At 39.1% G+C, this 12537-nt stretch overlaps 1 protein-coding gene across 10 annotated transcripts in view; it reads left to right on the forward strand.

Moving 5' to 3' along the window:
- LOC140426996 (protein YIPF5-like) overlaps window positions 1-11354 on the forward strand; it is a 32070-nt gene extending 20716 nt beyond the window's left edge. For all 10 annotated transcript variants that reach the window (XM_072512362.1, XM_072512358.1, XM_072512360.1 and 7 more), the window contains exon 6: window positions 10289-11354. In XM_072512362.1, coding sequence (XP_072368463.1) covers window positions 10289-10451 — 163 coding nt within the window. In that variant the 3' untranslated portion in view covers window positions 10452-11354. The remainder of the gene's footprint in view (window positions 1-10288) is intronic.
- Window positions 11355-12537: the final 1183 nt, after the last annotated feature.

Below are 12537 nucleotides of genomic sequence, written 5' to 3' on the forward strand. Positions count from 1 at the left end.
CAATAAAGATTATTATTATTTTGTTCCTCAGAACTGTCATCACAAAACACGACATGCCTCATTACATTCTATTAGCTGTTCAGATTCTGAGTTTGTAATCAATTCCAATTAACCATGACGAATAAACCTTCATAGTTTGGTTACCATGTTAGATAATCTCTCCCTTAACATACACTCTACGGCATTACCAGGCCTTGTTGACCTCCCTTTTGACGTACACTATATCCCAATAATTGCAGTCTATCTCAGAAGGTCTTTTATGATGCCATAGAACTCCAAATATTTTCTGAGACCTCAGCTTTCTCCCTATGTGTAAAACATTCAAATGTGCAGTGGAAATAGAACTAATAGTCACCCCTTTAGGCAAGGGGAATATCGCCCAGCAAAGGAAGTAATTTGGGATTCCTCCCACTGATCAATTGATAGGCAGCATATCCTCCAACCATCTGAAGCAAATTCTTTCAATGAACTGCCCATTCTAGTGCAGTTGTCAACTTGCATTTTTTTTTAACTGCTATTTTATGCAGCATTTCATCTATTACTATGTGGGCAGCACGGTAGCATAGTGATTAGCACAGCTGCTTCACAGCTCCAGGTTCCCAGGTTCAATTCCCGGCTTGGGTCACTGTCTGTACGGAGTCTGCACGTTCTCTCCGTGTCTGCGTGGGTTTCCTCCGGGTGCTCCGGTTTCCTCCCACAGTCCAAAGTTGTGTGGGTTAGGTGGATTGGCCATGCTAAATTGCCCTTGGTGTCCAAAAAGGTTAAGTGGGGGTTACGGGGATAGGGTAGATACATGGGCTTAAGCAGGGTGCTCTTTGTAAGGGCCAGGGCAGACTCGATGGGCCAAATGGCCTCCTCCTGCACTGTAAATTCTATGAAATTCCATAACCATGTGATTCCCTTCAGAGTCCATTGCTGAGAGGACTTTCAGCTGCAGTATTCATGATCACAATATTCATGATTTCACACGTGTCCCTCAATGCCATCAGCAAATTCCCATCCATTATCAGTCAGAAACTTAGCTGGTGCCCCATGTCCAGCCCCTATCCATTTCTCCAATTATCTACACCCTTTTGTCCTTCCCATGTATTACTATAGATTAAGTTGAATGCCGAGGGAAGGCTTACAGTAGGGTATGGTGGTGTCCTTCCATACTTTTCACATATTTCACATTTTGCACAAATCTCTTTGAACCCTGTATACTCCTCGTCAACCACACCTGCATCCTTCAGCAGGTCTTTGACAATGGTGAAAAAATTGTCTGTGCAGCTTTAAGACGGTTGGCTTTTTTTCTCTCTTGATTCTCATTACACAATGCCATTTCTCTAAAATCCTGATCAGAAACACCAGGTTTTAGTAAGGGTGTACACTAATATCCAATTGGGTAAACTACAGATGCACTGACTTTCTAAAAGTAATCTTTTTATCGTGCTCTATCTCCGGTTTAATTTGTGCCTCTTTCATGGAAGGCTTACTTAGCAGCAACACTAGAGACTACACCTGCACTAATAAAGTGGCACATTCCAGTTATTTTGCATGGAATCGCCACTCAATGCTCTCAATGTGGTGTCACCCCAAACCAAAAACAAGTTCGAACTCCCTGACATGACGTTGACCCTCACTATTGAGTGAATCTAGATAAATGATTTGGCCAATCTGCTCCATACATTGTTGATGTGCAGCCAGTATCCAACGCCTCTATTAAATGAATCTGCAACTAATCCATTAATCACTGCATCAAAGCTTCTTGTGACGTTACAATTCTCTAAGAGTGATCATCATCTCTGAATGCTGTGTGTTATGGGGGAGGCGTTTTCAGAACCCCAAAATGTATCATGGAGTTCAACCAACCTCACCATTTAATGTATTTGTTGCTTTTCCTAGCACACGGCTTTTTCCTTGGGTGTGGGATTACAATTATGGACACGTGGGTTTTTAAACACAAAACACTGTTTATTCCATGAACTCAACTTAACATCTTAAATAAACATTGGATCTCTTAACACCCCTTACTTCAAAGATAACTCAGAAAATATTGCAACAGTAAATAATTCCTTAAAATGTTCCTTCAAACTTACAAGAGACTTAACACCTTTAAACAAAATCACATCAGGTTAAAGGTTTTACTATTATGAGTTTAAATCACCCAAATGATCCAGAGATAGTCTTTTATGGCCGACATCCAGCTCACTGCAAAACAGACACACACAAGCTGCTTTTCAAACTGCAAAACAAACTGCAAAATGGCTGACCTGACTTCCGCTCCAGCCACTCTCTGACATCACTGTTTTCTTAAAGGTACATTGCTTAAACATCCATGTCTTAAAGGTCCTCTCACATGACACATCCCCCCAAGAAAAAAAAATAAACCATCAACTTCAAGATGGTTTCATTTTTCACTTTTGCACCATCCACTAAGAAATGCACACAGTAAATATACATTTTCATTTAAAGAAAACCACACTCAAGCAGGTATAATAATATAGTCCATTTTTCTTTGTTCTTCTTACTCCAACTGAAATCCTTCTCGATTGACAGTCTCTTTGAACAAAGTCTCTGCACGATCCATCCATTCCTCTACTCCTCGGCATTTCTCTTTAGAATCAGATACTTTAGTTCAATCTGAACACAGAGTCCCTTGCAATTCTCCAATACAAGAGCATTGGTGATCACAGCTTTCAGGCAGTCAAATGCCTGTTGAAAGTCCGCTGTCCATTGAAATTTAAAAAATGCTTTAGCAAGTCCATCGGTGGAGTAATCACGCCACAAACCTTTTGCATAGCTGTTCGATCAAATCCACTCATGCTAAGGAATCGCATTATTTCCCTTTGTCTTGAAGATATCGGAAACTCTGCAAGGAAAGTGATTCGTGCTTCTCCAAATTCACTTTCGGCTAGGTTCATCACCAAACCTGCCTCCTGAAGTCGATCGAAGAACTCCATATGATGTTTTAAAGGTTCTTTCCATGTCTGGAAGTTGGAAATAAAAGCAGATTGTCCCAATTTCTCAATGCAATCCCTCAAACGTGGGATAGGATAAGAGTCCGTTCTTGAAACTGCATTCACCTTTCTGTAGTCCACACACAACCGTTGGGTACCGTCTGGTTTAGGTACTATCACTATGGGTGAGCTCCATTGGCTGCAACCCACTTCAATTATGCCATTTTTAAGCATACTCTCAATTTCTTTGTTAACCTGTTCAAATTTTAAAGGATTGAGCTCTATGGATGTTGTTTGATAGGAACAGCATTTCCCACATCTACATCATGTATAGCCATTTGAGTACTTCCCAATTTATCTCTACAAACTTGCCCACGTGATATCAATAACTCTTTCAGGTCAGTTCGTTTTTCCTCTGGAAGGTAACTTAACAATTCATCCCAATTTTTAAGAACATCCTCATTTTCCAATTTAATTTGAGGTATGTCAAATTCACAGTCATCTGGATTTGGTTTGTCACTTTGAGTTAGAATCATTAAAACCTCCTTTTTCTCTCCTTCCCTTTCAAAGTTCCTTTTAAGCATATTCACATGACACACTCGGTGAGTCTTCCTTCTATCTGGTGTTTTTACCACACAATTCACCTCACTTAATTTCCTTTCAATCTGATACGGTCCACAAAACCTAGCTTTTAAAGGCTCCCCTACCACTGGTAACAACACAAAAACTTTATCCCCACTGGCAAAACTACGAACTTTGGATTTATTGTCCGCTACCTGTTTCATCACATTTTGTGCAACTTTCAAATGTTGTCTAGCCAATTCACCTGCTCTATTTAATCATTTGCTAAAATTTGACACGTAATCCAATAATGTAATTTCCACTTTCTCACCCACTAATTTTTCCTTCATCAATTTAAGTGGTCCTCTTACCTCATGACCAAAAATTAGTTCAAAAGGACTAAATTTTCTAGACTCATTAGGTGCATCCCTAATTGCAAGCAATACGAATGGGATTCCTTTATCCCAATCCTCTGGATAATCTTGACAATACACCCTCAACATTGTCTTTAATGTCTGATGCCACCTTTCTAACACTCCCTGCGATTCTGGATGGTACGCAGTTGATTTAAATACTACTTGATGACCTTCTGCCCACTTTTCATCCGCCTGCATATGTACAGGTCTCCATTTTCTCATCAAGACATAATTTTTACGGTAATACCACTCTGGTATACTCTGATTCCTCTTCCCAAATGCTTTCTGATATATCCGTTTTATTTCTGCATCTTCCTGTTTCTTGAACTAAAAATATCCGCCTCATCCTCCACCTGTTCTTGTTCTTTTTCAACCATTTGATCAAAAATCGTTTCTGATAATTGCACTTCAACTTCATCTTCACTCTTTGATTTCTCCTCTTGTCTTAACCTGTGACTTTGCGACCTTGTTACTACACAATCTGGAAAAATCCCAGGATATTCGTCCTTCAACACTTCAGTTGACTGATTTTCCACTGGCTTATCAACCATAGTAGGCATCACTCCCACCTGCGATCCAGCTATATCATTACCCAAGATAAACTGTATTCCTGGACAGGATAGTTTATCTATTACTCCTACTACCACTTCACCAATCTTCACTGGACTTTTCAACCTTATATAATGGAACGCTACTCCTCTCACCCTGAATTTCACATATCACCACCTTTTCTGGCAACATTCTTCCCAACCCACACAATTCCTCATCTCTTACCATTAAAGATTGACTAGCCCCTGTATCTCTTCAAATTTTGACTTCTTTACCTGCTCCTCATGATACACATGGGTAAACTTTACCCACACAAGTAAATTCTTTAAAGACATCTGGCACCTTCTTAATAATCACTTCTTGAACAGGCTGTACAATCGTTTGCACTTCCCTTGGGCTTTCCTTTAACACTCTTAACAAATCCCACTGTCTTATCCTGTTTTACCACATCAGCCTTCCCAGTGCTTTTCTTCAACCACCAACACTGACTTTACATGGCCTAGTTTATTACAGTGAAAACAGTTGAAACTTTTCATTTCTTTTCCACCCTCCTGGATTTCTCTTTTTATCTGAGGTACACTCTCTTTATTGTCTCCCATCAGATCACCTTTACCTTTACCACTTGAGTATTTCTCATGTCCCCAGTTTCTATCCCTCACCGGCTGAAACTGATGTCGGAAACCAATCTTTGATTTATGAATTCATAATCATCTGCCATTTCTGCTGCTAATCTCGCAGTTTTAACCCTCTGTTCTTCTACATGAGTTCTCACTACATCAGGAATTGAATTTTTAAACTCCTCCAAAAGTATAATTTCTCTGAGAGCTTCATACGTTTGGTCTATTTTCAAAGCCCTTATCTACCTATCAAAATTACTCTGAGCTTTGAAACTCCATGTATGTTTGACCAAATTCTTTCCTTAAATTTCTAAACCTTTGTCTGTAAGCTTCAGGCACTAGCACATATGCACTTAAGATGGATTTCTTCACCTCCTCATACGTTCCAGATACCTCCTCCGGTAGTGATGCAAACACTTCACTAGCTCTACCTACCAGCTTTGTTTGAATCAGTAACACCCACATGTTCTGTGGCCATTGCATTTGTTTGGCTACCTTTTCAAATGAAATGAAAAAGGCTTCCACTTCCTTCTCGTCAAACCTTGGCAATGCTTGGACATATTTAAATAGATTCCCACCAAGCCTTCGATTATGACGCTCTTTCTCACTGTCATCCAACTGTATGTTTCCCTTTACGTCTGCTAATTTTAACTGATTGTCATGTTTCATGGCCATTTTCTGAAGTTCAAACTCCCTCGCTTTATCTGTTTCCCTGATCTGTATCTCCCTTTCTTTTTCTTTTTGTTCTGCTAAGGCTGTTCTTTTCTCCTTTTTTCTCTCTCCTTTTCTTTTTCCTCTCTCTCGCTTTCTTTTTCCTCTCTCTCACTCTCGTATTCAAGCCGCTTTAATTCTTTCTCGTGTTCCATTTGTTTAATTTGCAACTGAATTTTTGCCATTTCCAATGAGTCAAACTCTATCTCAGGCAACTTTAAATGCTTAACCACCACCATAATTACCTCATCTTTTCGCATTTTGTCAGGTAATGTTAACTGCAATGTTCTTGCCAAATCTAACAGTCTCTGTTTCGTTTCTGTCCGTAAAGTACTACGTGTGACATTCTCCACCCCCAAAAACTTCTGAGCCTCTGAAAGAGCCATTGTTCACAACACTCTCCCCACTTAAACTAAAATACCACACCGGAAAAGCAACACTCCTTCACTGTCTTTAAGTTCACAAAAGCCAATCCAATAGATAGACTTTTTTCCCCTTCGAGCCCCCAATTGTTATGGGCGAGGCGTTTCAGAACCGCAAAATGTATCATGGAGTTCAACCAACCTCTCCCTTTAATGTATTTGTTGCTTTTCCTAGCACACGGCTTTTTCCCTCGGTGTGGGATTACAATTATGGACACGTGGGTTTTTAAACACAAAACACTGTTTATTCCATGAACCCAACGTAACATCTTAAATAAACATTGGATCTCTTAACACCCCTTCAAAAATAACTCAGAAAATATTGCAACAGTAAATAATTCCTTAAAATGTTCCTTCAAAATTCCAAGAGACTTAACACCTTTTAACAAAATCACATCAGGTTAACGGTTTTACTATTATGAGTTTAAATCACCCAAATGATCCAGAGATGGTCTTTTATGGCAGAGATCCAGCTCACTGCAAACACAGACTCACACAAGCTGCTTTTCAAACTGCAAAATGGCTGACATGACCTCAGCTCCACCCGCTCTCTGACATCACTGTTTTCTTAAAGGTACATTGCTGAAACATCCATGTCTTTAAGGTCCGCTCACATGACATGTGTCATGATCACTTCAACAACCCTGTTTTTTCCCTCTTGGTAGTTGATTGCATAGTGTTATTTCTGGTCACACCTGAACACCTGTTAATTTTTCCTCGGGCTTTCCTGGGATTCATACATCTACAATTGCTGCTTTAGTCTGGTCATCTGCTGTGGTACTCGGATCTGCCACAAGTGCTGTCGCTCTCATTGCTTCCATCAGTAATTCTTCCTTTGTACTGGCACGCGTGAAGATTATCCTGATGCCACAATCATTGAGTCCTCCATTCTTGGTGACACCACAGAATGTCCCATTTTTGCCATCAGGGCTGCTAGAAATGACTGCTTCTACAGGAATATTTTCAAGGCGGCAGATATCTGCTCCAAGATGGATATAATGTGGGGAAAATGTCGACTTTAACAGGAAGCCTGGAAAAGCACTATACTATTTAAATGGAGAAATTGCAAACCTTGTGGTACAGAGGTGATCTGTGTACATGAGTCACAAAAAAATAGTTTTGTGACACAGCAAGTGATTAAGAAGTCAAATTTAATGTTGGCGTTTAATGCAAGGGGAATGGAATATAAAAGTAGGGAAGTTTAGGGGGCTGGTTTAGCACAGGGCTAAAGAGCTGGCTTTGAAATCAGACGAAGGCAGGCCAGCAGCACTGTTTATTTCCCGTACTATCCTCCCCGAACAGGCGCCAGAATGTGGCGACTAGGGGCTTTTCACAGTAACTTCATTTGAAGCCTACTTGTGACAATAAGCGATTTTCTTTTCATTTCATTTCAAGTTTTACTGCAGCTGTACAGGCCATTGATGAGACAATATCTGAGAATACTATGGTTTCTTTGGTCTCCTTATTTGGAAAACGATTCAATTGCTTCAGAAGCAGTTGAGAGAATATTCACCCGTCTCATTCCTGGGATGAAGGGCATTTCCTATGAAGAAAGTTTGAAGAGGTTGGGCCTGTGGTAAGGTGCCTGCGACACCTTATCGGAATCCAGCAACATGAATGCGAGTACTGAACATGGAATTTCCAAAATGAATTTCTGCAGTCTTTTAGAAAGTCTGTCAAAGTCCATGACATGATTCTTCAGAGATGACCATTTGTCTTTCGAAATCGATCAACGTTTGACAAGAGCTTGTGGGCATCCAATAGATTATCGTTCAGGTAAATTTAATCCTTAAAAACTAATAGAAGAGTCAATTCCTCCTCCAAGTCCAACTGACCGGCATCCAGCTGACAAAATACTCTGATTCTGATTTTACTTTTGTTAGGAAGATCTTGTTTCCCTTTGGTAGAGATGTAACCCATGACCATGTATTCACTACATTCTTCTGCCGGTCATAAAGTTCAGACTTTGAACCTTATGCCCTGACAATATACGCTTGCTTTCAGCTATTCTTCACAAAATTGTTAACCTTCTGTTCATTTTTCTTCTTGTTTCCAACATCCACCTTTTAGATAACATTCTCTGCCACCTTGTTAAACTTGTGACAGCCAGCTGGTACGGAGGAGACCAGCAGTTAACTTTACGCAGTTCAGATTTATTTGCAAAGTGAAAATTAAACTTGTAAATCTCCTAACCTTACTCACTATCCCAGTATCAATAAGTTTCCTTTATATGCTCTTTTTAAAATAAAACCTTAAATCAATAAAATAAAATAATAAAAGTGGGTGACAGCCTCTGATGGGACACTGTAACAAAAATAGAATGTTCAAATGTAGGCTTATCTGATTAAATTAAAATGGTGTTCCGGAGTGCCTCCTTTTATGGGCTTGAGTAATGATGCCCTCCACCTGTTTTATCTTTATCCTTAATTTATAAAGTTAACAAGACCAACTGCTGTGCTTGGCGGGCTTGTAGGGGCTTACAAGCAGAGATGAAAGCTGTGGAACAATAAGTTGCAACGTGAAAATTCTACATTGGTCCAAATGCTGTGCTTTTTCTGCTTGTAGTACAGATAGCTCAGGACAACCAAGTGGGCACAAGTACTGCTGGAATTTAACCAGCTAAATCCATACAAACTCAGCAGACCTGCTACTTATCACACTTGGACCCCTTGGCCAATTAAAGGTTATACTTGTAGGATTATCTAGACCAAGTGAGCAGAATCCTTGCATCAGTGTTAGATGGGTCCTGAAGGGTTAAATTATGACCAGGCTAGCTTGCCACCGTGATATGCAGTGTCCTGGGGCATCAGGGATATCTATCGACTTGGTTCAAATATTTAACAACTAATTGTACCCCAGGGATTGTCCTGAATTCTAGTTTGCATAATCAGGCAGTGGGTCTTTTAAAGTAATTGAATAAAGATGAGATGCCAAAGAATGGGTTATGATTTATCTCGAGCAAAGACAGTTTTATATATTTGGAAATGTCTGTGACAAAATGAAAATTTGTTTTGTAATCTGCTAAACTTCTGCTACCCAGGTTTAAGTGTAACAATATGACTGGCATATTAAATGCTTTATCTGAAAAGCTCTCAACACTTCTTAACTGCTCCCCAGACTGGTTTTGCTGTAAAGCAGATATTCTGATTTAAGGGAGCTTGATTTGCACAAGTAAAAAACATTTTAGTATAAATATTGAAAATTTAAAACTGGAAGCTATGTACATGAACATGAAAGGTATGATTTGATTAAATATTTAATTGCCTCTCGGAGCCGCTTCACAAGTTACTTACCTTAATTGGCTAATCATAAACTGCAGATGCTAATGCGTCTGTTTTATGGTGAAAATATACATGCAAGGCAGGCGGTAAATGTATAGCAGTACTTTTCTCATTAAGGTTTTACAGTCATTATTTCACTGCTGTAAAAAATCTAAATATTTGTCTCAATTCAAAATACCACGAAGGCGTTGTACCAAATCTATGTTTTCACACAACTGTTCTAATTTTCAATCAAATTCCTATCATGGTGGGGCAGCACGGTGGCGCAGTGAGTTAGCCCTGCTGCCTCACGGCGCCGAGGTCCCAGGTTCAATCCCGGCTTTGGGTCACTGTCCGTGTGGAGTTTGCACATTCTCCCTGTGTTTGTGTGGGTTTCGCCCCCACAACCCAAAAGATGTGCAGGCTAGGTGTATTGGCCATGCTAAATTGCCCCTTAATTGGAAAAAAATGAATTGGGTACTCTTTTTATAAAAAAAAAAAAAAAAAAATGTTTTTTAATTCCTATCATGGAGACCACAGGGAAACATTTGCACTTCTCTCCACCATGCTTGCACTGCCATCTGCTGGGAATGGCCAAAGTGAAGCCTGATTTAACGTGGATTTGAATTTCTCCATAACGTTCAGTTTTATTATAGGGAATTTTACACTTTAAATTTGTTCTTCTAAATAATATAGTACAATTAGATGTAATTGAATATTTGGTGTATTTAAGGAAACTGTTAACTTCAGGCATTTATTTAAAAACATTTAATGTAGAATACCTAATGTTGTTATGTGTTCTTATTCCACCAGAGGAATGCTGGGCGTAATTATTGCTGCTATGGTTATTGGCTGGTGCAGTTTGTCGGCATCTAAAATCTTCATCTCCGCCTTGGCAATGGAGGGACAGCAATTACTGGTGGCATATCCTTGTGCTTTGTTGTATGGAGTTTTTGCTCTTATCTCGGTTTTCTAAATGGCTTTGAATGGAATATGGCTCCGTGTTCTGAACTCAAAACTGAAATGGGATGCAAGCGGTTTAAAAAAACTTTCCAGCGTCCTGCCAACAAAATTGTTGAAACTTTTCTGATTCCAAGTTTCCGCGGAGCAATTGGACAAAACGCCTTGTGTTCTTAAATTTTCGCTTTAAGTGCCACAGAAAAATACCCATTTCAGTGGTCGGAGATGTCTTGAGTACAGATTGGAAATCAAAATATTTTGTCTTTACTTTTGACAATAGTCACTATAATTCACTAATGTGGATTATAATAATGCATTAAGTGGTTTCACCTCATTACCTTGTAATGCAGTTTCACCATAACTTGGGCACACAATTTCCACTGGTTCGGACAAAATGTTTTATTGTGAGCTGGGTTATTGGGAACCACTTGAAAGTATTCCTTCAAGAACCATTTAAATAGAGAAACTTGCTGTACTCAGTGGTATTTATATCTGTAGCAAGCACTGAGTGCAGTATTGAAAAGCAACATTCAATATTTAAATTCCATTTCTTTATCTATCTGGTAGATAGACCAAAATAAATTTTTCTTTGAGGGTGAGAGAAATTTAATGTGGGGAGGGGAGGAGTTACAAAACGAGTTCCACACCTATACATTGTCAAAGAAAATTCCCAGTGCTGCAGAGAGCAACTTCATGTCTTGCTTTGCAGCATAGTTATAGTTCTCAAATTTAAGTTTTCATTTTGCCAGTGTTTATCTGCGGCGGTGGGGGGGGGGGGGAAGAAATTTCATTCCAGCTCCAATCTGTAAATTTCAGATATTTTAATTTTTTTTATGTTGCCTGTTTTTGTTTCGTCCTCCTGTTTAAGCATCTTGCCCTATCCAGTACATTTGTAATAAATTGGTTAATTTCTTGTTCACCGCAAGGGTAGTGTTGTTATTTTGTCAGTAACTTGGTGGAATCCTGTGCTGAACTAAACAGAATAAAATTTCCTTTTGCTAGAAACACACACTTATTCTATCATAGCACTAGGAATTGAAGCAGTATTCCTAAAAACCTCAAATCGTGGCCCAATATTCAGCATCTTAACTTATCCAGACTCGTCACATTGTTATCTGGATTAATATTGTTGAGGCTGGAATTTCTGCTGAGGGCAAACCTTTGTTCTAAAGAAAGTTTATAAATGAAGTTCATTATTTCGCAGAAAAATACTTTTCACTGTACCTCGGTACAGGTGACAAGCAAATCCAATCCCTTTGTGTATAGGTTTTGATTAGAGCAGTATATAATTACACATTTGCTGACACTCATTGCTAAAATTGTAGGCAATGATTGTTATTGACTCATTGAAAGTTTTCAATTCCTACTATTTTGAACAGATCATCTAAGCATGAATTCTAATTTATTGCACAGAACTGGAATACAAACCCCATTTATGATCAAGACTCCATCATTCAGATTTGATGAACCGAATGAAACATAACTATTCATTTTTAAAAATATAATGAGAGTGAACAAGAAGGCAATTTGTCCATCAAGATTTTAACACCAACACATTGTTGGCAAGGTAGTTTAGTACATAGCCATCTGATTCAGGCTTGTTCTCAATATCTGTAATTCAGCACAGAGCAGTCTCACTATCATCACTATATGTTTTACCTTTCACTCCCCAATGGGAATCTCAGAATAGAAATCATAAGTCGAATTCTGTTTTTTAAAAATCTAAAATAGCTTGATATCAATTATCATGACTGCCATGGTCACAGAGCATAGAACCTTGCTTTTTCCGCTCTGTACAGCAAATCTTCAAACTTATTTGCCTTCCTTGGGTGGCACGTAATGTCCACCACTATAATTTTCCTGAACACTCGTAACTTTTGCTGCATATGGCCTTTATACTCCAACAATCCCGGTCTATATCCGGATAAGTAAAGCCTCCTGTTATTATTGTTCTATAATTGTTGCACACTCTGCAATTTCCTTGTAAGTTTATTCATCTACATTTTTCACAATTGCTTGTGGGTTATAGACTACCATGAGCAATGTAATTGTACCTGCCTTATTCCTTAGCTGTAGCCAAACAGGGGTCCTGGATCCCCCTG

The sequence above is a fragment of the Scyliorhinus torazame genome, chromosome 7 (assembly GCF_047496885.1).
Source record: "Scyliorhinus torazame isolate Kashiwa2021f chromosome 7, sScyTor2.1, whole genome shotgun sequence".
Taxonomy (NCBI): Eukaryota; Metazoa; Chordata; class Chondrichthyes; order Carcharhiniformes; family Scyliorhinidae; genus Scyliorhinus; species Scyliorhinus torazame.